The 26,844-nt window shown below is 37.6% G+C and overlaps 1 protein-coding gene across 6 annotated transcripts; it reads right to left on the bottom strand.

Annotated features, from left to right (window-relative positions):
• LOC311086117 (uncharacterized protein) lies at positions 1 to 26,635 on the bottom strand. 6 transcript variants are annotated; one of them, XR_014607016.1, is made up of 10 exons: positions 26,412 to 26,589; positions 19,098 to 19,242; positions 18,838 to 18,946; positions 18,621 to 18,718; positions 2,259 to 2,373; positions 1,924 to 2,141; positions 1,642 to 1,723; positions 1,479 to 1,524; positions 243 to 354; positions 1 to 139 (listed from the first exon to the last, which is right to left on the bottom strand). XR_014607016.1 is itself a non-coding variant. In XM_084118837.1 (9 exons), the coding sequence occupies exons 2-9, from the start codon at positions 19,153 to 19,155 to the stop codon at positions 355 to 357; spliced, it is 729 nt and encodes a 242-aa protein (XP_083974963.1). In that variant the 5' UTR covers positions 19,156 to 19,242; positions 26,412 to 26,589; the 3' UTR covers positions 275 to 354. The 6 variants fall into 6 exon arrangements, 5 of the variants coding, with proteins under 5 accessions (XP_083974963.1, XP_083974960.1, XP_083974961.1 ...); XM_084118837.1 differs by lacking the exon at positions 1 to 139 and having other exon boundaries at positions 275 to 357; XM_084118834.1 differs by lacking the exons at positions 1 to 139; positions 243 to 354 and adding an exon at positions 25,621 to 25,719 and having other exon boundaries at positions 380 to 1,524; positions 26,412 to 26,584.
• Positions 26,636 to 26,844: the final 209 nt, after the last annotated feature.

Genomic DNA, 26,844 nt, shown 5'->3' on the forward strand with positions numbered 1-26,844 from the left:
TGATGTATTCCCAGGAGCCGCTGTCACAGATTTACGAGCTGACTGAGGTTTCTTCTTTTCGTCCAGGTACTTCATTGCTTTAATGGCCCATGGTGAGGAAGGATCCGAGCAGATTGTGATTCCTTTCATTGTACGAAATCTACAGAATGAAACAGAACAGGGTATTATATACTTTCATTATCCCTTTAGTTTGCGTCTTAATAATACAAGATAATTCTGCAGAAATCTAAATGAATTCTCACCTCACAGCATTCACAGGGAACAAGGGTTTGTTCTGGATGGTGTAGCTAACTAGATTGTTTATAAGAACTTTAGTATTTGAAGTAGTTAGACAGCTTGAACGAACAACAGGATCTACTGGAGATAAAAGCAGGGCATTCAATTTAAATGTGAACTACCTTAAAACGAAAGACCTTGCAAAATACAATTATCATCACCATATTCATTAGCAGAAATGAATTCAGTAGCAACGCAAAAGACTTTCTGAATATTGGTAAAAATGTCCATATCTGTAAAACCAAACCTCAAACCAAATGGCTTAAAAAACATACTAAATGGTGTTTTTTGAAATGCAAAAAATGTCAAAGGTTTTCTGTGATTGGTATAGGTTTAGGGGTTGGGTTAGTGTAGGGGGATAGATTATACAGTTTGTACATTAGAAAAACCATTACGCCTATGGAGAGTCCCCATAAACCACATATCCAAGTGTGTGTGTGTGTGTGTGTGTGTGTGTGTGTGTGTGTGTGTGTGTGAGAGAGAGAGAGAGAGATATTGTATGTGTGAGAGTTTTTATGTTTCTACCCCTGCCATTCCCGCACAAGGTTGCAATTCTTAAATGTGATCTAACAAAGGTAAAGATAAAATATTAACCATATATGCTGTTAATATTGTAATTGGGATGAAGTAAACATCTGTTGAGTATTTTAACATAAAATTGTTTGATTGTGTTGAATTAAAAAACCCAAAATGCAGCGGGTCCACCAGACCCACGAACACTGCATGAATAACAAAAATATGAACACCACACAAGGGTTAAATAATAATTCACTCAAAGCTTTAAGCTGCATCAATATAAAGTTTTCAGGCACTGGATGTTATAATTCAGGCATCAGGCATTCTATATTTGACCATTTATTATGTAGCCGATAACACCCTGCATACAAAAACGTAATATGAACAAGATTACATGTTGCTAGTTAATTTTTGATTAAGTAAATTAAGAAAACAATACACAAAATAAAAGGCATCACACAAAATGTGAATATAAAGATAAAGTCAAAACAGGCAAAATAATTGGAGTTAAAAGTTATTCAGTCATCCTGGTTATATCAGTATACTGGCATAAAAGGCCATTAAAAAAAGTTTTCAAAGATAAGAAGCTGTATAGGCTGTTAGATAGAAAAGTAAAAACTTGAGTATTTAGCTTGCTCATTCTTTCATTCTTCAGCCACGCTGCTTTTTTGCATTCTTTGCCAAACCTGCTTGCCTGCTTGGAACATGCGGAGCCTTTTCTTGCTGTGAGACCTGTAAATTGAAGGGGGGAAAAAAACTTTACTTTTAAGCTGTCATGGTTTAATTATATCATTTATTACTGCAACTGGGTATCACAACTTCATATTGTGCAAATAACTTTGAACTTACCTGAGATTTTTCAAAATGTATTTTACTGGGATTGTGGTTGTCACATGAATACTTTCTGTAAAGCTTTCTAGACCCCCATTTCCTGTTAGAGAAAAAAAAATGGTATACTTTTTTTTGCCATTACTCATTAATTGATTTAAAAATGTTTGAGTTTTGTTGTTGTTGCTGTTAAGCAGTAGTCTTTAGTTGTAGAGGTATAGCAACATTTCACAAAAAAACATTGTTTTACATGTAAAAATAGGAAAAAAATAATAAATAAATAAATAAATCAAACAAACAAACCATGCAGTCTAGGTATGAATGTTGGCCCAGAAGTGTTTGCCTCAGTGTTGGGCCTTCGTATTGTGGTTGTAGTTGGGAAGTTTGTTATACTTGTCTCGAAAGGTTCTTGGGAAGGTTCCTTTGTCGGTATTCTCCTTTCATTCACGTCATTTATTGCTTTCTTAGCCCAAATGTCTTCTGGATCTGAACAAATGATTATATTCTTCGTGGTGCGGAACCTGTACATGAGAAAAATGCTTGACTTTTTAGCTCTCATCGTTTAGTTATCTACCTATTTATCACTGAATCTGCACAAAATGTTATATTATGATAGATTATATTAACTTTGGACATGCCTCACAGCTCTGAGGGGACATAGCGAACTATCTTGTATGTAATAGTCCAAAATGTCTTTTACTGGTATTCTGGTGCTTGTCACAGCAAGACAGCAGCTTGCTTGAAGTTCTGCACCTATATGGGAGGAAAAAAAACAAAACAATGTCATCTCGTATACATTTCTAATTTTTTGTCTTCACTACCCAGCTAACAGGGAACGTTCCCAGAACTTTCACTAACGTTCTTTAAAAGTTGTGTAAATGTTAGTACAAAACGTGATTAAAATAATGTTTTCGGAACGTTCATACAACGTTATTAACGTTCTTGTAACGTTGAGAAAAAAACGTTCTTAGAACAAGGTTCTTGGAACGTCTTTATGACGTTATTTTTGATTGATGAACGTTCTCATAACGTTGATAGAAAACGTTCTTAGAACAAGGTTCTTGGAACGTCTTTATGACGTTATTTGTGATTGATGAACATTCTCATAACGTTGATAGAAAACGTTCTTAGAACAAGGTCCTTGGAACGTCTTTATGACGTTATTTGTGATTGATGAACGTTCTCATAACGTTGATATAAAACGTTCTTAGAACAAGGTTCTTGGAACGTCTTTATGACGTTATGTTGTGATGGATGAACGTTCTCATAACGTTGATAGAAAACGTTCTTAGACCAAGGTTCTTGGAACGTTTTTTTGACGTTATTTGTGATTGATGAACGGTTCTCATAACGTTGATGGAAAACGTTCTTAGAACAAGGTTCTTGGAACGTTTTTTTTACGTTATTTGTGATTGATGAACGGTTCTCATAACGTTGATGGAAAACGTTCTTAGAACAAGGTTCTTGGAACGTCTTCATGACGTTATTTGTGATTGATGAACGTTCTCATAACGTTGATAGAAAACGTTCTTAGAACAAGGTTCTTGGAACGTCTTTATGATGTTATGTTGTGATTGATGAACATTCTCATAACGTTGATAGAAAACGTTCTTAGAACAAGGTTCTTGGAACGTCTTTATGATGTTATGTTGTGATGGATGAACGTTCTCATAACGTTGATAGAAAACGTTCTTAGAACAAGGTTCTTGGAACGTCTTTATGATGTTATTTGTGATTGATGAACGTTCTCATAACGTTGATAGAAAACGTTCTTAGAACAAGGTTCTTGGAAAGTCTTTATGACAATATTTGTGATTGATGAAAGTTCTCATAACGTTGATAGAAAACGTTCTTAGAACAAGGTTCTTGGAACGTCTTTATGATGTTATGTTGTGATTGATGAACGTTATCATAACGTTGATAGAAAACGTTCTTGGAACAAGGTTCTTGGAACGTCTTTATGATGTTATTTGTGATTGATGAAAGTTCTCATAACGTTGATAGAAAACGTTCTTAGAACAAGGTTCTTGGAACGTCTTTATGACGTTATGTTGTGATGGATGAACGTTCTCATAACGTTAATAAAAAATGTTCTTAGAACAAGGTTCTTGGAACGTCTTTATGACGTTATGTTGTGATGGATGAACGTTCTCATAACACTGATAGAAAACGTTCTTAGAACAAGGTTCTTGGAACGTCTTTATGATATTATTTGTGATTGATGAAAGTTCTCATAACGTTGATAGAAAACGTTCTTAGAACAAGGTTCTTGGAATGTCTTTATGATGTTATGTTGTGATTGATGAAAGTTCTCATAACGTTGATAGAAAACGTTCTTAGAACAAGGTTCTTGGAATGTCTTTATGATGTTATGTTGTGATTGATGAATGTTCTCATAACGTTGATAGAAAACATTCTTAGAACAAGGTTCTTGGAACGTCTTTATGACGTTATTTGTGATTGATGAAAGTTCTCATAACGTTGATAGAAAACGTTCTTAGAACAAGGTTCTTGGAACGTCTTTATGATGTTATGTTGTGATGGATGAACGTTCTTATAACGTTGATAGAAAACGTTCTTAGAACAAGGTTCTTGGAACGTCTTTATGACGTTATTTGTGATTGATGAACGTTCTCATAACGTTGATAGAAAACGTTCTTAGAACAAGGTTCTTGGAACGTCTTTATGATGTTATGTTGTGATTGATGAATGTTCTCATAACGTTGATACAAAATATTCTTAGAACAAGGTTCTTGGAACGTCTTTATGACGTTAGGTTGTGATGGATGAAAGTTCTCATAACGTTGATTGAAAACGTTCTTAGAACAAGTTTCTTGGAACATATTTATGACGTTATGTTGTGATGGATGAAGGTTCTCATAACGTTGATAGAAAACGTTCTTAGAACAAGGTTCTTGGAACGTCTTTATGATGTTATGTTGTGATGGATGAACGTTCTCATAACATTGATAGAAAACGTTCTTAGAACAAGGTTCTTGGAACGTCTTTATGATATTATTTGTGATTGATGAAAGTTCTCATAACGTTGATAGAAAACGTTCTTAGAACAAGGTTCTTGGAACGTCTTTATGATGTTATGTTGTGATTGATGAACGTTCTCATAAATTTGATAGAAAACGTTCTTAGAACAAGGTTCTTGGAACGTCTTTATGACGTTATTTGTGCTGGATGAAAGTTCTCATAACGTTGATAGAAAACGTTCTTAGAACAAGGTTATTGGAACGTCTTTATGACGTTATGTTGTGATGGATGAATGTTCTCATAACGTTGATAGAAAATGTTCTTAGAACAAGGTTCTTGGAACGTCTTTATGACGTTATGTTGTGATGGATGAACGTTCTCATAACGTTGATAGAAAATGTTCTTAGAACAAGGTTCTTGGAATGTCTTTATGACGTTATGTTGTGATGGATGAAAGTTCTCATAACGTTGATAGAAAACGTTCTTAGAACAAGGTTCTTGGAACGTCTTTATGACGTTATTTGTGATTGATGAACGTTCTCATAACGTTGATAGAAAACGTTCTTAGAACAAGGTTTTTGGAACGTCTTTATGATATTATTTGTGATGGATGAACGTTCTCATAACGTTGATAGAAAACGTTCTTAGAACAATGTTCTTGGAACGTCTTTATGACGTTATTTGTGATTGATGAAAGTTCTCATAACGTTGATAGAAAACGTTCTTAGAACAAGGTTCTTGGAACGTCTTTATGACGTTATGTTGTGATGGATGAACGTTCTCATAACATTGATAGAAAACGTTCTTAGAACAAGGTTCTTGGAACGTCTTTATGATATTATTTGTGATGGATGAACGTTCTCATAACATTGATAGAAAACGTTCTTAGAACAAGGTTCTTGGAACGTCTTTATGATATTATTTGTGATTGATGAAAGTTCTCATAACGTTGATAGAAAACGTTCTTAGAACAAGGTACTTGGAACGTCTTTATATTATTAATTTGTGATTGATGAAAGTTCTCATAACGTTGATAGAAAACGTTCTTAGAACAAGGTACTTGGAACGTCTTTATATTATTAATTTGTGATTGATGAAAGTTCTCATAACGTTGATAGAAAACGTTCTTAGAACAAGGTTCTTGGAACGTCTTTATGATGTTATGTTGTGATTAATGAAAGTTCTCATAACGTTGATAGAAAATGTTCTTAGAACAAGGTTCTTGGAACGTCTTTATGATGTTATGTTGTGATTGATGAACGTTCTCATAAAGTTGATAGAAAACATTCTTAGAACAAGGTTCTTGGAACGTCTTTATGACGTTATTTGTGCTGGATGAAAGTTCTCATAACGTTGATAGAAAATGTTCTTAGAACAAGGTTATTGGAACGTCTTTATGACGTTATGTTGTGATGGATGAAAGTTCTCATAACGTTGATAGAAAATGTTCTTAGAACAAGGTTTTTGGAACGTCTTTATGATATTATTTGTGATTGATGAAAGTTCTCATAACGTTGATTGAAACGTTCTTAGAACAAGGTTCTTGGAACGTCTTTATGACGTTATTTGTGATTGATGAAAGTTCTCATAACGTTGATTGAAAACGTTCTTAGAACAAGGTTCTTGGAACGTCTTTATGATGTTATGTTGTGATGGATGAACGTTCTCATAACATTGATAGAAAACGTTCTTAGAACAAGGTTCTTGGAACGTCTTTATGATATTATTTGTGATTGATGAAAGTTCTCATAACGTTGATAGAAAACGTTCTTAGAACAAGGTTCTTGGAACGTCTTTATGATATTATTTGTGATTGATGAAAGTTCTCATAACGTTGATAGAAAACGTTCTTAGAACAAGGTTCTTGGAACGTCTTTATGACATTATGTTGTGATTGATGAAAGTTCTCATAACGTTGATAGAAAATGTTCTTAGAACAAGGTTCTTGGAACGTCTTTATGACATTATGTTGTGATTAATGAAAGTTCTCATAACGTTGATAGAAAATGTTCTTAGAACAAGGTTCTTGGAACGTCTTTATGACATTATGTTGTGATTAATGAAAGTTCTCATAACGTTGATAGAAAATGTTCTTAGAACAAGGTTCTTGGAACGTCTTTATGACATTATGTTGTGATTAATGAAAGTTCTCATAACGTTGATAGAAAATGTTCTTAGAACAAGGTTCTTGGAACGTCTTTATGATATTATTTGTGATTGATGAAAGTTCTCATAACGTTGATAGAAAACGTTCTTAGAACAAGGTTCTTGGAACGTCTTTATGACATTATGTTGTGATTAATGAAAGTTCTCATAACGTTGATAGAAAATGTTCTTAGAACAAGGTTCTTGGAACGTCTTTATGATGTTATGTTGTGATTGATGAACGTTCTCATAAAGTTGATAGAAAACGTTCTTAGAACAAGGTTCTTGGAACGTCTTTATGACGTTATGTTGTGATGGATGAACGTTCTCATAACGTTGATAGAAAACGTTCTTAGAACAAGGTTCTTGGAACGTCTTTATGACGTTATGTTGTGATGGATGAACGTTCTCATAACGTTGATAGAAAATGTTCTTAGAACAAGGTTCTTGAAACGTCTTTATGACGTTATGTTGTGATGGATGAAAGTTCTCATAACGTTGATTTTCTGAATGTTATATTTAGGCTATCATAAAACGTTCTGGGAACATGTTGTTTGCTGAACATTCTCAATGTTAAGTACACTCGTTAACAAATGTGCGCTTCTTAACATTAGTTTACAATCACTAGATTTGTATAATGACTATATCCATATAATCATTTTAAACATCACAGTAGTTTATAACATCACCCCAATAAACCAGCACTATATAGCCTATTAATAAATTAATATTAACTAGTGCAAAATGCCTGTGCAAAATCAGTTTTTTTAGTAATTGTTGTTTTGGTGTGTTTGAGTGCTCCTTGTTACAATTACACAGCAAAAGTTCAGTGACATTTTTATTTGTGTATGGTAGAAAGCAAATACTGATCCTGAAATAATGACATAAAACATGTGGAAAATTGAACTACACAATGCAGGGAGCAGACTACACAGTGAAGTCTGAGAAAACGCTACGCTTGAGTAAAAACAGTTTGTGAAAAGGCTACTACAAATGATGCCCGTGAAAGAGAATTGTGAACGCATTGAATAGGATATGTTTAGTTGGTGAATAGCATAAGCTACTATTACACAGTAGTGATAACGTTAAGCACACCAGAATGAAATATAATATTCATAAGTAAACAGCATAGCTGACTTACAGATTCAGAACATCCACTAATGAGTAAGCGTGATGATTCAGGGAGCAGGCTACACAGTGAACTCAGAGAAAACGCTACGCTTGAGCAAACAGTGTGTGAATAGCTACTACAAATGATGGCAAAGTGCCCGTGCAAAATCAGTTTTTGTGTGTGTTTTTAATAATTGTTGTTTAGGTGTGTTTGAGTGCTGATTGTTACAATTACACAGCAAAGGTTCAGTGACATTTTTATTTATGCATGGAAGAAAGCACCAAGGAAAATTTAACTACACGATTCAGGCAGGCTACACAGTGAACTCTGAGAAAAGCTGTGAATAAAAAACAATATTCAGAAGTAAACAGTGTAGCTGACAGAGTGTTTATGCCAGAATGTTTATTTTTAAACAATTACCTTCTTTTACCCATATATTTAACAATATCTTTTACATTTCTAATCCAAACTATGTCAAACTTTACACTGCACTTACTTGTGCCCGTAGCAAAAAACCTGTCAAGTTTGAAAATGTTGTTAACAGACAGACAGACAGACCTTCCCATAATTTATAGATGTATAGATAGATATGCTATTCACATATGTGAAGCACTGTTAAATATATTGAAATACATTTTGAAAATATATTATTTCAAAATACATTGAACATAAATCTTTTAAATTGTTCCTCATGTTACATCTGTAAATGTCTAGCCTACATATTGTGTATACCGGTATTTCACAAAATATATTCATGCCTTATATCATGTTTAGTTTTCAATAAATGTTTTTGCAATTTTATTTCAACACCACGTTTACCATTTATAAAGCTATGTAATATAATAGGCTATTATATTTTACATTATATTATAGCCTATTATAACCTATTATAAAAATTGTACATTGTTTTACACTCATGCTTCATATACTCATTCCGTTTACAGTTTGGTGATGGCCACTAGCCTATACACTTAAATGTTAACCTCACATTTCAGGATATTTTATCTGATTATCAAATAATTCCCTCCATCAATTCTTCTTTTATGTAAATGACGCGAGACTTCTACGTCTTTTAATTGGCGCGCGCACTCGAGTTGCATTTGAACCAGATTTGAACTGGAGTTGCTATAGAAACGGGCGGGAAGCTCAACTGACGAGAAGCTCAAGTGACGACAAGCAGCAGCTCCGTCTCTCACTGTTGTCTTCGCTAATTTCAGGTAAGTTTAGTCACCAAAATTACACAAATAGTACATACAAATGTTTCTGACACATTCTTTCATGTAAATGACACGCTTCCGTTGAATATTTACTTTATAGAAATGGTATAGTGCGTCTTCGGGAAAAGTCAGTTAGCATCTCAACTTTTAGGCTAACGTTAACTAACTTAAGTTAACGTTACTTTAGGTAAGGTTAGGTTGATTAGACTTTAGCTGTAAAGTTTAGGCTTTTAATCTTATGTGTTGATTAGAGGTTTTGTAAAGGTTTTGCTGGCAATTTTTCAATGTGAATGGAAGTAAACTATAAATTATCTTAAAAGTAATTAACTTAAAAATATTCACTGGACGGTTAATTCATAGTTTTCACGTGACGGAATGCCCACCTGGAGGGCAAATTGGGGTTTTATAATGCCATTTATGCCTAACATTAGTATTAACATGAATGTCACGCAACCGCTTAATTCGCAGGTAACGTAACGTTAACTTGACTGTTAACGTTACACACCGATTAATAACCTTAAGTTACTTAAAAAAATATATATTCCTGGACAAGCTGCTTTTTTTTCTTTTTCTTTTTTTTACAAGTGAATGAACGATTTATTTGTCCAAAGGACAAATAACTTACAAGACCAGGGTTAATGCCAAGCCCTGGTTTATAGATTTTTATAATTTTATTATAATAGCTTCAGAAGACATTTCTCAATGCTGCTATTGTCATACAATTGAAAGTATTATATTCCTACTTCCATAGTATGGCAAATTAGTACAAATTAGAAAAGTTTAGCAGGTAAAGAATTTTGATGCACATTATCTTACTTTTCCCCTCATTGATAGAAGTTTTCATTTTCAGGTGTAGCTAATCCTTTACAATGTGTTATTGAACCTTTCCATTGTATAACATTTGTAAACTACATTTTAATCTTGTGTGGTTTAATATTTATAGTACTCAAAGCACAGCCTAAATAACTTAAGGGTTAACATTTATGGAGTAGTCACACTGTTATTATTAAATGTTTATGAAATAATAAATCACCATTAGTAACATCAGTCAATCTGTTCACTTTCCAGATGGGGCATGAAGAGACTGGATCACAGCACGAAGAGACTGGACCACAGTGCTAGTTTGGCACCCCCACACTACTTATATTTAAGGGTTAGTTCACCCAAAAATGTATATTCTGTCAGTAATTTATACACCCTAATGTTGTTCCAACCCCTTAAAGGATTAGTTCACCCCAAAATGAAAATTTCCGAATAATTTACTCACCCCAATGCCATCCAAGATATCCATGTCTTTCTTTCCTCAGTGGGAGAGAAATTATGTTTTTTGAGGAAAACATTTCTGGATTTTTCTTCTAACAACAGACTTCATTGGTGACCATCGTTTTTAAGCAAAAAATCAATGCAGTTTCAAAAGTCTTTGAAGTGTTTAAACGGGCTGTACGCGATCACAGCTGAAGAAGAGGTTGTTATCTAGCGAAACGATAGGTCATTTTAAATTTTTTTAATAATTAATAGACTTTTTACCTTCAATAGTTCGGATTGAGCTGATCATCAAACGGACAGGGAACTACGTCATCACGTTGAAAGGTCGCGCCGGCAATACTATTTGAGCTACTATTCATATTCATCAGAATGTTATTCATTTACTATTCATATTCACTGAATACTATTACTATATATATAATAGCAAACAATACTATTTGAACTATCCTCCTACGTACGGTCGCATTGTAAACAGTGGGGCGGTACTTCTGCCGGTGCCGTTGTGACCTTTCAACGTGATGACGTAGTTCCCTGTCCATTTGTTGATCAGCTCAATCTGAACTATTGAAGGTAAAAAGTCTTTAAATTATATATTTTTAAAAAAATTACCTATCTTTTCGCTAGATAACAACCTCTTCTTTAGCTGTGATCGCGTACAGCCCGTTTAAACACTTCAAAGACTTTTGAAACTGCATTAATTTGGACTTAAAAACGATGGTAACCAATGAAGTACATTGTTAGAAGAAAAATCCAGAAATGTTTTCCTCAAAAAACATAATTTCTCACCCACTGAGGAAAGAAAAACATGGATATCTTGGATGGCATTGGGGTGAGTAAATTAGTAGGAAATTTTCATTTTAGGGTGAACTAATCCTTTAAAGGATAATTCCGGTATTTAGCACTTTGAGTCTATTTTCTGGTTTGTTTTGGATGAACTAGAGTGGTGGACGATGGGTCCTGTCTCGACTCTTGACTCGTTTAGAGTCGCCTTTGACCGCTTCAGAGTGGCTGGCTACAGGCATACACTAACATGTCCTTAAAACAACCCTTAACGTTCGTTTTCAAAACTGCAACTCACCGACTGGTTAGTGGTGTTCGTTGATGATTAAAAACAAATATATTAGCACAATGTATGATTTCAATCCGTGTTATTTGCTATAGTGGAACTATTTTTTCAGATACCTCACAACCGCTCGATATTTGAGTCTGAAGCGCAGTAATATCAACGAGCAATGAGTCCTCCAACAGAAATCAATGGGATTTTACAAAATGCCAAATAAAACACGACAGAAAATGTATTTCGCTACGCTACTTGTTTTGGAACATCAATGAACACCACTAACCACTCGGTGAGTTGCACAGTTTTGACAACGAACGTTAAGGGTTGTTTTAAGGACATGTTTGTGCATGCCGGTAGCCAGCGACTCTGAAGCCGTCAAAGGCGACTCTAAACGAGTCAAGAGTCGAGACAGGACCCATCGTCCACCGCTCTAGTTCATCCAAAACAAACCAGAAAAGAGTCTTAAAGTGCTAAATACCGGAATTATCCTTTAAGACTTCCGTTAATCTTCAGAACACAAATTAAGATATTTTTGATGAAATATGAGAGCTGGCTCACTCCTCCATAGTCTTCTAGGCAATTTCATTCTGCCTTTTCTGCCCAGAAAGTTAGTAAAGACATTGTTAAAATAGTCCAAGTGACTGGCTCAACCTCAAGTTCATCAAGTGATGACAATAATTTTTGTGTGCAAAAATGTATTAATTTTCTTATGTGTGGGCCTCTGAGTGAGTTCACAAAAGTTCCGCACTACATCGAGACCCATATGCGTCATCTTCTCGCTGCTCTAGTGAACTCTAGGGCCGGGACGATACAACTATCTCCCGATTCGATACTATCACGATACTTGGGTGCTGATACTGCTGGTATTACGATTTTTTTTAAGAATTGCAATTCGATATTGCGATTTTTTATTTTATTTTTTAACACTAGACCATCAGAAAATGTTAAATCATACACTTAAATACAGACTGTATAGGCTAAATGATGTATAAGATAAGTCATATTTACAAAAACAATTCATCACATCTTTCTGACTTATTTCAGAAGCATCATACAGTTAGTACTACATTCTCTTTAATAAATGATTCGATAACAAATACATTTTGTAACAGGCACTTGTCCCCATCTTGTGGCGAAACAATATGATCGATAAATGCGTTATTTTAAGGGGCCAATCACACCTAACGCATTTTTGGAAGTGAGAGGCGCCTTTTTTCAATTGATTTCCTATGGCAGTGCACGTTCTGCGCGCTGTTTATGCGCCCCAGGCGCCTCGCGTTTAACCGCCGGCTGCGCCTCATGTTTTTGGAGTTGAAAATAAAATCAACTCGAATCGAATGAATGGAGAGGCGGGTCTTCCGTTGTAGTGAACACCAGAGAATGTGATGATGGAGGATAAACTTGTGGTGCTCTCGCGGGTTACCAGGAGCTTAACAACTTCACGAATCGTAACTACCACAATGTTAACAGAAAATAAACGGAGTTTATAAAAGGCTGATTTGACGTTTACTTGACTGACAGGACAGCTGTTTCAGTGTTTGCCTAGCAACAAAAAAACGCAGTTCACTGCTCGTTCTGTGTGATTGAGGCAGTGCTGTGCTCCTCGCTTTTTCAAACCGGAAAAACGCGTTAGGTGTGATTGGGGCTTTACTCTATTTTGATCGTTATCATAAACATCAGTGTTTATATTTGAAATTTAAACTTTTATCCAAGTACTTCTATGATAATTTGAACTATTGTATCACAGAAATAATGATACTATGAGGTTGAAAAGATTGTTTGTGAAGCTGTTTCATGACGACTCTGGGTCAGCACTAGGGCTGCAACAAACGATTATTTTGATAATCGATTAATCTAACGATTATTAGAACGATTAATCGACTAATCGTCGATTATTTCGCCGACTAATCATTAAGTTTGGAACGATTATTCAGCTTTTTCAATTAGTTAAAACACTGAGTTATACATATTCTAACTAATATAAAAAAAGAAAATCACTTCAGCTTTTGAAATGGTTGTTTTAATGAACTTTGAGCAACTAAACAGGTCATTCTCTTTAAGTTTTCAGATTTCTGTCCAACTCAAATCACACACAAATGCTCTCTAAGCATTGGTTAAATATTCTGTTCTCTTTCAATAGAAAAACTAAACAAAAAAAAATAATAAGCTGCATTACAGAAAAACTTAAACTGCAAACAATTATTATTATTATAAGAATAAAAAATGACATGACAATTGAGCTGAGCTGACAGAGACACTCATTCACCTTTTAATTTACAGAATAAAAAAGTAACTGACATGATATTCTTCATAACATCTCCTTGTGTAAGTCTTCATGAATATAGAACAAAATACAGGCAAGTGATAAGACTGTAATACCTAATAGTGTTACAATAATAAAAACAGCTCTGACTCCTAAGCTCGATCAAGCTTTATTCTATGCAAAAATAAATCATCACATTACTGTAATTATATTATTATTGTTAATATTATTGCTAGTATTAGTAGTATTGCATTCTCTAAAAAGAGATTTACTGCTAGTTATTTAACTCCAGCTGGAGAACATTCAGCTCTCACCGGCTCGTCTCGTGCCGGGGTGTTTCCTCTTTAAGTGCTTTAACATGCATGTTGCGCTCCCGTGAAAAGCAAGTTTTGCCTTGCATGTATTACACACGACAGTATATTCTTGGTTTGAAGTTTTGTGAAACTTTCACACACCTTGCTAGTTCGGATCAGGTTCGGATTCGTTTGCACTCCGTCATAATTCGCGCTGTGTTTTCTTCTACCGCATTTGTAACGGCTGCATTACACTCTAGCGCTACAGCGCCGTAGCGGTCAAATCACGATATTGCAGGCCCTTACATTAGGTCACGTGGGATCAAACGACTACTCAACAACAAAGATATTTGTCGACAATTTTTTATTGTCGACGTTGTCGACAATGTCGACTAATCGTTTCAGCCCTAGTCAGCACAGCTTTAAATGTTGCGATATGATTTTGTCAAAGGTTTAATAGACAGACGAAATGGTAGCAGATCGTGTGGGCGTTTGAATCGAGATCACATTTTTTTAAAGATGAATCGTGCAGCTCTTTTGTCTTATCTCTCTCCCAGTATACGAGTAGTGTGAGGGCTTTTCAATGCATTCAATCTCAGGTCGCTTTTAGTAGAGGAGTGAGCCAGCTCTCAGATTTCATCAAAAATATCTTCATTTGTGTTCTGAAAATGAACAGCAGTCTTACGGGGTTAGAATAACATGAGGGAGAGTGATTACTGACAATTTTTTTTTTGGTGAACTAACTCTTAAACACCGTTTTCATTTCATTTAAATGTTTATATGAAAATATTTGTTGTTGTTTTTTAAGCTATAATGTAGCGTTTAAAATGTATGATAATCATGAAATTTTCTACTTTTTGATGTGCTGTAAAAGTGTGTGCTTATAATTCACATGGTTGTGTTAATAAAAAAATTAAGTTGGACGAATGGTGCAGAATTTTTTTATACCTTAAAATAACATTTTAACTTGAAAGAAAGTGGACATTTTAATGTTCTTTGAATGTTGTATTGTTAATAACATTTTGGGGGAAAGAACGTTGCAGGAACGTTATGCTTACCTTAAGATGATGTTCTAGCAATGTTATGCTAATGTTCCAGCAATGTTATGCCAATGTTCTTGCAATGTTATGCTAACCTTAAGATAATGTTGCATGAATGTTATGCTAACCTTAAGATAACATTCCATGAACGTTATACTAACCTTAAGAATGTTCCAGCAATGTTGTGCTAATGTTCTGGCAACGTTATGCTAACCTTAAGATAATGTTCCAGCAACGTTATGCTAATGTTCCAGCAACATTATGGCAATGTTATGCTAACCTTAAGATAACATTCCATGAACGTTATGCTAACCTTTATGAATGTTCCAGCAATGTTGTGCTAACGTTCCGGCAACGTTATGCTAACCTTAATATAACGTTCCAGCAACGTTATGCAAACCTTAAGATAATGTTCCATGAACATTATGCTAACCTTAAGATAACGTTCCAGCAACGTTATGCAAACCTTAATATAACGTTCCATAAACATTATGCTAACCTTAAGATAACATTCCATGAACGTTATGCTAACCTTAAAAATGTTCCAGCAATGTTGTTCTAACGTTCCAGCAACGTTATGCTAACCTTAAGATAATGTTCCAGCAACGTTATGCAAACCTTAAGATAACATTCCATAAACATTATGCTAACCTTAAGATAATATTCCATGAACGTTATGCTAACCTTAAGATAATGTTCCAGCAATGTTGTGCTAACGTTCTAGCAACGTTACGCTAACCTTAAGATAATGTTCCAGTAACGTTATGCAAACCTTAAGATAATGTTCCAGCAATGTTATGCTAACCTTAAGATAACGTTATGCAAACGTTAAGACAATGTTCCAGCAACGTTATGCTAACGTTCCAGCAACGTTATGCTAACCTTAAGATAACGTTCCAGCAACATTATGCTAACGTTACAGTAACGTTATGCTAACGTTACAGCAACGTTATGCTAACCTTAAGATAACGTTCCAGCAACATTATGCTAACGTTCCAGCAACGTTATGCTAACGTTCCAGCAACGTTATGCTAACCTTAAGATAACGTTCCAGCAACATTATGCTAACGTTCCAGCAATGTTTTTCTAACATTAAAATACCATTCCAGCAACGTTAAGCAAACTGGACATTTCAACATTTTTAGAACATTCCAAATCAACGTTCCCACAACGTTCTTAGAACATATTTTTGTTAGCTGGGTAATTTCTTTCTTTTTTTTCTTTTTTGCTGTTAAGCAGTAGTCTGTGATTGTAGAGGTTGTGACTGTAAAAAATACACTGGAAAAAAGGCCTCTCCAAAAATAAGCAAAAAAAAATTAATACAAGATATTTTTGCTTGTAATAAGCAAAAAAATCTGCCAATGGAACAAGTGAAAATTCTCTTGGTAAGATTTCTTGAAATAAGACATTATATTTAAGCCTTACAAGATATGAGTGATCTTGAAATTAGCTGGGAAAACTCATTTTTAGCTATATTTTACTAGTATTTGTCATGTTTTGTGTCTCATAATAAGCTTGTCATGCTCAAAAATAGTATTTTCCCCTCAAAAGTAGCATTTTTTTTTTTCGGTCATCCTGTTTGTTTCAAGTGTATTTAACTAATTTTTAGTTCTATAATTGTTACACTGTTCTAGATTTAAGTCACCACCAACTTGAAATAAGATTGGAAACTGGCATTTTGAGACAAAATGTCTTGAAGTTAGCATTCCTGACTCGTATTAGGCAGTGCTCTTTTGCCATAATAAGCCATAATTTACCATCCTGTCATTATCTCAAGTGTATTTACCTTATTGTAAGCTCAACAAAAATAATACTGTTCTAGATTCAAGACATTTTACCTACTAGATTCAAGACATTAACTACTGTTTACTAGACAGAAAAAGTGAAAAATAGACTTGCATTTAACCATTGTTTTTATTTAAACAGCAAAAAGTCCCAGAGGACTGCATAAAAGGGAAACAGCTTCATTTTTCTCAACATTTTGGCTCACAGTATGGAACTGCAATATGAAAACATAGTAGAACATTTTATAGATTATAAATGTAAGATCCCTTAACCCTACTCCACCTAAACATAGCCATTTTTATAGACAATATTAAAAGGATAAAAAGTAATGGACATGTGTAACGTTAGGGAAATGGCAGTTTTATTAACAATATAGCATTAAATGATAGTTTGAGCCACTAATCCTACCCCTAAACCTAACCATTTCTTAAAACTACTGTACGTAAGGTTAGGCTACAATTATAAAGAAAGACAACAGACATAACGTTACAAGTTTAATCACAATAATTTATTTAGTGAGAAAATGTCAAAACCGGTACCAAAAGTCGTTCACATGACGATGTGTCGCAGTCCTCTCTGGCAGTGCAGTATAATAGTTTTGTAACGTTATAGAGCAGAATTTAAATTCTTAATCCATGAAAATGTTAATCCGGTTTCGGTTCGCTGTTCGCTCTGTAAAGGCGCGCGCGCTTCTCTGTTTCAAATGTAGAACACAAACTTAAACACGGCATGTTGCAATCTGTGACGAAGCATGCGAGAGCCAATGAGCGTTTGATATCGCTGCCGTAAAACATGTCGTAACGCTTCAGGCGCAATTTTTGAATTTGAATTCAATCGAGCGCGGGATGCTGGGATTTGACGTTAACGGTCTCTGCTGAGAGAAATGATGAAGATCGCTGGATAAAGGGCTGAATTTGGATCTGTTTCTTGCAAACAACACATGGATTCTAAAGATTTGGATTACACCAATCTAATAAAATGGATGTCTTTTGTGAATTTATGTTGTGTTTTTTTGTGTCTCACGCGGTAAATAAACCAAATATTACAAAATGGTTAAACGATAAAAAAGGTATTTTTAAGGTTTTAAAGTGTATTCTTGTTTAACACCATGTAGGCTATTAATCCTCCTAAACGAGATTGCAGCAGAAGCACGAACAGAGCTGTTATTATTTATGAGTAACGTTAAACTATTAATAAATGTGACTGAAAATTTAATTAATAAGACAATTGAATGCAATAGAGTAAAAACATTAATGCCACGATTTTAAGTTAAATAGGAATATGTACAAATTTGTACGTCGGTAAAGCTGTTTATACGTAAATAAATTAAGTTTTTTTGCTGTCTATATGTAAATATTATACATACTCACTGTACTGCATTGTGAGTTGTGAGTTTGGCATGTTGACCTACAGTTTTCAATAAAGCAGATTTGTTGTCTCAATTCAAGTCAAGTCTATTTCTTGAAATAAGACGATTCATCTTTTACAATTAACACAGCAGCTTAAAAACCTTATGACATGTCAAAAAAGCTTGTTTCATCTGAGATATGGCTCAAAACAAGATATTTTCAAGACAGATTCACTTAACAAGATATTCAAGATGCACTGTCTAAAAACAAGCTCCTTTATCTCACTTAAATCTTGGTCTTTAGGCAATTTTGTCTTATATTAAGTGTGATGAGATATTTTGACTAGTAATTAGAAAAATATACTTGGCAAGATTTTGAGTTTTTGCAGTGTAGAACCCAAGACCTATCACTTACAATGTTTAGTTTTAGAACTATAACATTTGTATCCATATATTAATAATAATATTTATAAAGAAAAATCAAACAAACCATTCAGTTTCCATCTCATATCCACTACCTCCATTGCTTTCTTAGCCCACCTGCTATCTGGATCTGAACAAATGGTTCTATCTCTCTTGGTGTGGAACCTATGTGTATGGGGGAAACAATACAACAGTTCACTCTCATCGTTTAATTATCTACCCATTTATTACTGAATCAGAGTAAAAGTGTATATTGTTATAGATTATAATAACCTTGAACTTGCCTTACAGCTCTAATGCTACATATATGCATATCTTGTATGTCATAAGACACAATGTTTTCAACTGGTATTCTGGTGTTTGTCACAATAAGACAGCAGTGATATGGAGGTTCTATTGGAGAAGAACATCAGTTATGGTATTCGGGTGAGTAATCATTGCATTCACAAGAGATGCATATACTGTATGTACACTTCCCGATAAAGAACAAAATCAGCTACACTTCTCAAGTAAATGTTTCTCTGAAGAGTTAAATAACTCTCACCTGATTTCCCAAAACGCATCCACCCAAGAAGAAAAGCAGTAATCAGAGAGAACTTCATCTTGTTTTACAAATCTGGACGTCTTGACTGGGATTAAGTTTGAGTGAGGTTCAGGTGAATAATTGCTGGATGCACAGCAAAGAAAAACTGAAATGCAAAGAGACCACTAGTCACTATTGATTAAATGGTTTACTTGCATTATGCAGTGTTAAAAACACAGAACATTCCTATTTTCCTTTTCTAACCATCAAATACAATTATTCTTTAGTCAGGTATCAGCCGATTGGTACACTGTAACTCTTTGTGAGAATTTATTTTTGTCATTTGCAACAACTTATGATATACCTCCACGCTCCACTGGTTCCCCTTCGAGGGAACTCGCACTGCGTCGTCGTCGTGACGACACTTTGGGGAACGCCCTTAGCGTAGCGCGTCTGAAGCATGAATGAAATCTGTCCAATCCTGATTGGTGCTGCGTCATGACGTAGTAGATGACGGCATAACCGGAAGATACAAAGGGACGCCGGCACAAACACACGTTAGCTTTTTGCTCTTCAGCAAGCGCTCTGTGTGAAACTGTTTGTCCTATTTGGTGTTGTTTGTCCCATAAGAATTGTCCCAAATAACGTCTGCATTACAATATAGAATCTAGTGGCTCGGATCTCGCGTTTGCCGAGGCAGCGCGTAGATTACGGCTACTCTGCAATAAAGATTCTGTGACTAATCTCACGTTTGCCGAGGCAGCGTGTAGATTAATGTCTGCATTGCAATACAGAATCTATTCTATAGTAGCTCGGATCTCGCGCTTGCCGAGGCAGCGCGTAGATTACGGGGCTACTCTGCAATAAAGATTCTGTGTGGGTGCGAGGCATGCACAGTCAGCTCCTGAGGGTGCTGGCTGTGTGTTCATTGAGAAATATCTTGTCGCACACAGCCGTGCGTTTCGGGTGTTTCAGCCTTGCGCCCGTTGGCTTTCTTCTCGAGAGATGAAAGCCAAATATATTGTGAACGACTTGAATCTCGCGTTTGCTGAGGCAGCGCGTAGATTACGAGTCTGCTATAAAAGGGACACACGAGATCTGTGAAATAATACTGTTTGGGTGCGAGGCATTCACAGTCAGCTCCTGAGGGTGCTGGCAGTGTTCATTGAGAAATATCGCGGCGCGCGTGCATAGAAAAAGCCGTGCGCTGTCGGATGTTTCAACCTCGCACCTGTTGACTTTCTTATCGAGGGATGAAAGCCGATATATTGTGACGGCTCGAATCTCGCGTTTGCCGAGGCAGCGCAGATTACGAAACCGTATAAATAAATATTAAACAGTATTGTCTGGTGATTATGGCTGCATTTAATTCTATGGAATTAAAATGATGGAATATTATCTGACTTTGAGAAGTTAGATATTTTAATTCAGCCTACCATCCAGACCGTGTTTCACTTATCCAGTGTTTTTGGCTGCATTTAATTTTGAGGAATTAAAATGTTGAGCCTCACACCGACAGGTGCAAAAAGAGAGTGTTGCCTCCCGCGCCCCTCCCGAGGGAGCCTGGCAAAGGAGGCGGCGCTCTCGCGGCAAGCCTTCTGAGCCTAAGGTCGATCTGAGGACCGTCCTTCAGGCAAAGAAGGCTTCCGCCAAGCGGTCCTAGCTGCGGCCGGACCGCTCAGAGCTGTCCCCCCCGGGGTGGATCGAGGTCGAGGCCATAGAATGTTTTCCTCTGCCAGACAGGGAGTCCGGGTTCTACAGCCGGTACTTCATAGTTCCCAAGAAGGATGGGGGGTTGCGTCCAATAATAGATCTCAGGCACTTGAATCGTTCTCTGAGGAGATTCAGGTTCAAGATGCTCACAATTCCAGCCATCGTGAGTTAGATCCAGTTCGAGGACTGGTTCGTCACGATAGATCTGAAGGACGCATACTTCCATATATCATTCTTCCATGTCACAGGAAGTTCCTGAGGTTCGCGTTCGGGGCCGAAGTGTACCAATATCGGGTTCTTCCCTTTGGCCTAGCTCTCTCCCCTCGCACCTTCACCAAGTGCATGGATGCAGCGCTGGCTCCGCTGAGACTCCAGGGCATCCGTGTACTCAACTATATCGATGACTGGCTAATATTGGCCAAGTTGCGTGAGATGGCAGTTCGGCATTGATATGTCGTTCTGGCCCATATCAGGTGCCTGGGGCTAAGACTCAACACAAAAAAAGAGTGTGTTGATGCCCTCCCAGAGGACTACGTTCCTGGGAGTTGTATGGGACTCCACGACGATGCGGGCACAATGTCTCCTGCGCGCGTGGAGTCCATACGGGCGATGGTCTCCAGAGCAAAGCTAGGCCACAACCTCACTGTGAAGCAGTTTCAGAGACTGCTGGGGCTCATGGCAGCAGCGTCCAACGTCATACCTTTTGGCCTGCTACACATGAGACCCCTACAGTGGTAGTTGAGAGCCAAGGGGTTTTCCCCGAGGGGAAATCCACTCCGTATGATCAGGGTAACGCGCAGATGCCTTCGTTCCCTTGTCATATGGAGGAAACCTTGGTTCCTGTCCCAGGGGCTGGTGCTGGGAGCATCATGTTGCCGGAAAACCGTTTCAACAGATGCCTCCCTCACTGGTTGGGGCGCGGTCATGGACGGCCGTTTTGCGAGAGGTCTGTGGGAGACCCGGCATTCTTCCTGGCACATCAACTGCCTGGAAATGCTGGCGGTCTACAAAGCTCTGAGGAGCTTTTTCCCCGACCTCCGCGGCCACCATGTCCTGATACACTCGGACAACACTTCTGTAGTCGCGTATCTGAATCATCAGGGGGATCTGAGGTCACGCCCTCTATGCAGATGGCACACCAGATCCTTCTGTGGTCCTAGGGGAAACTGTCGTCTCTCAGAGCGATGTATGTCCCCGGGGACCAAAATCAGAGAGCAGACGTCCTGTCGAGGCAGGGGCTGAGGCCCGGGGAGTGGCGACTCCACCCCGAGGTGGTGGAGGCCATGTGCGTGAGATTCGGCCCAGTGGAAGTGGATCTGTTCACGTCTCAAGAGACGTCCCACTGCCCACTGCGGTTCTCTCTCAGGTATCCAGCTCCGCTGGGGCTGGACGCCATGATGCAGACGTGGCCGAGGCTGCGTCTGTACGCATTTCCCCCGATCGTTCTGCTCCCGGGAGTCTTGGAGCGGGTCCGCCGGGAGGGGATAAGCCTACTTTTAGTAGCACCCCGCTGGCCAACCCGGGTATGGTTCTCGAACATTGTAGCACTGCTGGACGGCCTCCCGTGGCAGGTCCCTCTGAGGAGGGGCCCGGTACCTAGAGGCTGGCCTGTCAGCAGGTGTTGTCGAGACCCTACTCAGCTCCAGGGCTCCTTCTACCAGGAGACTGTACAGCCTGAAGTGGAATGTGTTTCCACTTGGTGTAGAGAGCGTGAGGTGGACCCAGTTAACTGCCCAGTGGCTTCAGTGCTGGAGTTCCTCCAAGATCGTTTCTCCGCCGTTCTTACCCCGTCCACACTTAAGGTGTATGTGGCTACCATTGCAGCTTTCCACTCGCCTATAGGTGATGGTCCTTTGGGAAAGCACCATCTGGTTGTACGTTTCCTCCGTGGGGCTCGGAGGATGAGGCCTGCGGCTCACTCCAGAGTCCAAACTTGGGACCTGGCGGTGGTACTTGAAGGGTTGGCTGAGGCCCCCTTCGAGCCACTGGAGTCGGCTGAGGCAAAGAACCTGACCTTCAAGGTGGCCTTTCTCCTTGCTATCACCTCTCTGAGGAGAGTGGGGGATCTCCAGGCCTTGGCTTTAATGCCAACTTGCCTGGAGTTTGCCCCTGGTGGAGTTAAGGCCATCTTACATCCTAGAAGCCGGGCTATGTGCCCAAGGTGCTGTCTAATGTGGCATGGTCAGTGGTTCTTCAGGCCTTCTATCCTCCACCTCACGTGAAGGCGGAAGAGGGGAGACTTCACCTGCTCTGCCCAGTCAGAGCCCTGAGAGTGTACTTGGAGAGGTCCTCTCAGTGGAGGAAGTCAGACCAGTTGTTGGTGTACTTTGGTTCACCCAAGAAAGGGCTGCCTGCATCTAAACAGACAATCAGCAATTGGATTGTTCAGGCTATAGCCACGGCTTATCAGGTGCGCAATTTGCCTTCACCTATGGCCGTGAGGGCACATTCCACCAGGGGCATGGCCTCCTCGGTGGCCCTCCTTTCTGGCGTCTCGCTTCAGGAGATCTGCGAGGCGGCCGGGTGGGCCACCCCGCACACCTTCATATGTTTCTACAGTCTGCAACTCCCTGTGACGCCTGGCGCCAGAGTGCTCGCGTCCTAAGTGTGCCTGGTCTTCCAGCTTCACACTAGGGCGGGCGTGATTACGGTGTGGCATAGTGGGCATTACGTTCCCCAAAGTGTCGTCACGACGACGACGCAGTGCAAGTTCCCTCGAAGGGGAACGTCTCGGGTTACGACTGTAACCCTTGTTCCCCGAGAAGGGAACGAGACACTGTGTCTCGTCGCCACACCTATCACGGGCAGAGCGTTTGCTTCATCGCAAAGGAGCTAACGTGTGTTTGTGCCGGCGTCCCTTTGTATCTTCCGGTTATGCCGTCATCTACTACGTCATGACGCAGCACCAATCAGGATTGGACAGATTTCATTCATGCTTCAGATGCGCTACGCTAAGGGTGTTCCTCAAAGTGTCGTCACGACGACGACGCAGTGTCTCGTTCCCTTCTCGGGGAACAAGGGTTACAGTCGTAACCCGAGACGTTTTCTTTCTGAATGCGTTTATGTGCGCCAAGAATGTTGTCTAAGTAATTAATTACTGTAATTTATTACTTATCCCTTAAAAAAGTAATTAATTTTTCTGTAATTTAATTACAGTTACGGTAACACTTTATTTTGATAGTCCACTTTAGACAACTATAAGTAACTTTGCAACTACTTGTCAACTAACTGTCATTAGAGTATTACTAGGCTGTCTGCTTAATATCTGCTAACACTTTATTTTGATGGTCCCCCAACAGACAGTCTACTGACTATAAGTAACTTTGCAGCTACAAGTCAACTTATTCTCCTAACCCAAATCCTAAAACCTAACCATAACCTAACAGTCTACTGACAGTCTACTACAGTTCTACAAAGTTACTTATAGTTAGTAGAATGTCTAAAGTGGACTATCAAAATAGTGGAACCACAGTTACTTCTGATGCAATTGCATTAAATACTGTATAGACTATAGAACAATTCTATATAAAATAATAGTGGATTAACATCAAAATTGAACGTCTAATGTTAAAATGTATGTTTTTAATGTAACCTTCTCCCCTTAAATACTTTGGTCAGTTCAATAATAATTGATGCAATTTTTTATTATTTATTTAAAAGAATTAAAAGAGCAGTTTCATGAATATACTTGTATTGTTCATCTTGTCAATGTTGATATGGGATTTAGAAAGTAATAAGTAATGCAATACTTTTTTTAGAGAGAGTAATTAGTACAGTATTTAATTGCACTGTTGAATATGTAATTAGTAGCTAATTAATTACTGTTAGAGTACTGTTACTGTTCGTCTCTGCAAAATGTTATCCGTGACCGTGAGCAGAACAGGTATGAAAGTAATATGCTTATAGCATAGCCTACTGTACGGTATATTCAGAATCTCAGCACTCCATTTTACATTTACAGTTTACTGCGAATGTGCATAATAGCAGTAGGCCAGGCCTCGTAGTTTAATCGCAGTATTGTCTTGAACGCATTATAATCACTTAAGGGCGCATGTAAAAGCAGTGTTATTGGATATGAGTTTTCAAAAGTTGCTACCTTAACAATATCTTCGTCTTATAGCCTAAATCCGCGTCTTTCAAGAGCAGCGTATAGGCCTAGGCTAAATGAAAACGAAAGTAGCCAAAGTCGAGAGAGAGAGAGAGAGAAATATAAATATTTTTTGTCGTTTCAACAACAAACGTAGCCTACCTCCAAAAGTTATCATACTGAGTATACATTTAGATGTGCACCAATAATAGCAATATCTACATATTGCTATTAGCCTTTTTACATGCAATTACTATTAAAATAAAACTAAGCGCATGTGACGTTTCAAGAAAAATTTAAATTTGTTTCTTACTTCTACTAACTGTGTTGAGTCCGACAAGTCTGCTCACAAACGAAGTTTGGTAGGCTTATTCGCCGTTCATTACATGTAAACTTTCCCACTACCCTACATCATGATCAGGGGCGATTCTAGGATTTTCATTTTAGGGGGGCTCAGCCTCCAATTATGATGTAAAAAAAAAAGGAAAAAAAAAGTTACTTTATGGTCTAATGCTCATTATTAAGTAGTTTCATTCATTCATCCAGTAACATGCATATGGCAGGGTTTTATAATCACTGAGGTACCGAATGTGAGGTATTTAGGGGGGTTCGTGGGCATGCTCCCCCGAGAAAATTTTGATTTCTCTGATCTACATATGTGCATTTTAAGATGTTTTGAAGGCCAAAAAAATGGGATGACAATAGCTTTAAAACCATGTGCGGGCAGCTGTTTTTTTCTCTCACCTCATCAGCATCACACTCTTTTTCTCTTTGTTTTTATCTTGCTCTGTCTTTTCCCCTCCTAAAGCTGAGCTTTGACTGATATAGGCTTTTTATTTTTGTCTGTCAGTGAAGAAAGTACATAGGGTCAACTGATAGGTTGATTTATGAATCATTTTCTCAGACAAAGCTACCAGGAAAGCTAGGTAACTAAGTCCATCTACAATGAAATATAAATTATTTTATTTTTTAAGCTTTTTAGCCTTTGTAATCAACAATACGGTTGGTTATTCATCAAGTCACCCCGTGAAAATCTATTTAATTTCAAATCATTTAACTAACCAGCTAAACGTGTATTAATGAAACTGTCGATTGGCAATATGATTAATCTGTTCTATATTTATTTCTATTTATTAAAAATAACAACATGAATTATCAATTTGCCACTTCTATAAATCAAGTACTTAAAAGAAAATCACAAATCCCTTTACTCTACTCTTACTCTAATACATGTATGTACACTCCTCCTGATTCATTATTACTTAATACAAAACTATATTTATTAATACAAAACAAAATAACTCCAAAAAACTCCAAAATAATAATGATGTTTCTCTCTCTGGGCCATCTAGTGCTTTCAGACAATGATGTGTGTCTTTAATCATTTCTGTGCATGGCTGCATAATAATGCCGAAATACAAAATAATATGTTTTAAAGTTTAAAAAGTAAATTAAAATAAATCATGATCGTTTTCTAAAGTATGTTTTCATGGGTGTTAATCGCTTCATTTTTGTAGGAATAAAAAACAACTCACACTGTGATAAGGGCTGAAGGTGAACGCAGCGAAACGTATTGGTATTGGATGAGAAACCGAACCGTCCCGTGTTGCTCCCAATGCTCCAGTAACATTACATTATGTAAACTGCAATGCATTTATGACAAAGAACTGCAACGATGCAGATGTAATATCATAGCAATCTATCAATAAATGCACTCACGACACACCTTGTATTCTCTGATGTTCGCTCTGCTCGGCGCCACTGCAGATTAAAAAATGCGCTAAATCCAAGCAGACTCAGATAAGGGGAGGAGCCGAAACTTGACGCAGCTTGCCACCGTTTCAAATGAGTTTTTTTAAAGGGGACTGAAGCGATCAAAAATGTATTAATCAAATATTTTTTAGGGGGGCTGGGCAGAAGCCCCCCTAAAAAGGGCCTAGTGACGCCCCTGATCATGATGTTGTTCGC

Source organism: Abramis brama (genome assembly GCF_963993115.1).
Source record: "Abramis brama genome assembly, chromosome: 7".
In the NCBI taxonomy this organism is placed as follows: Eukaryota; Metazoa; Chordata; class Actinopteri; order Cypriniformes; family Leuciscidae; genus Abramis; species Abramis brama.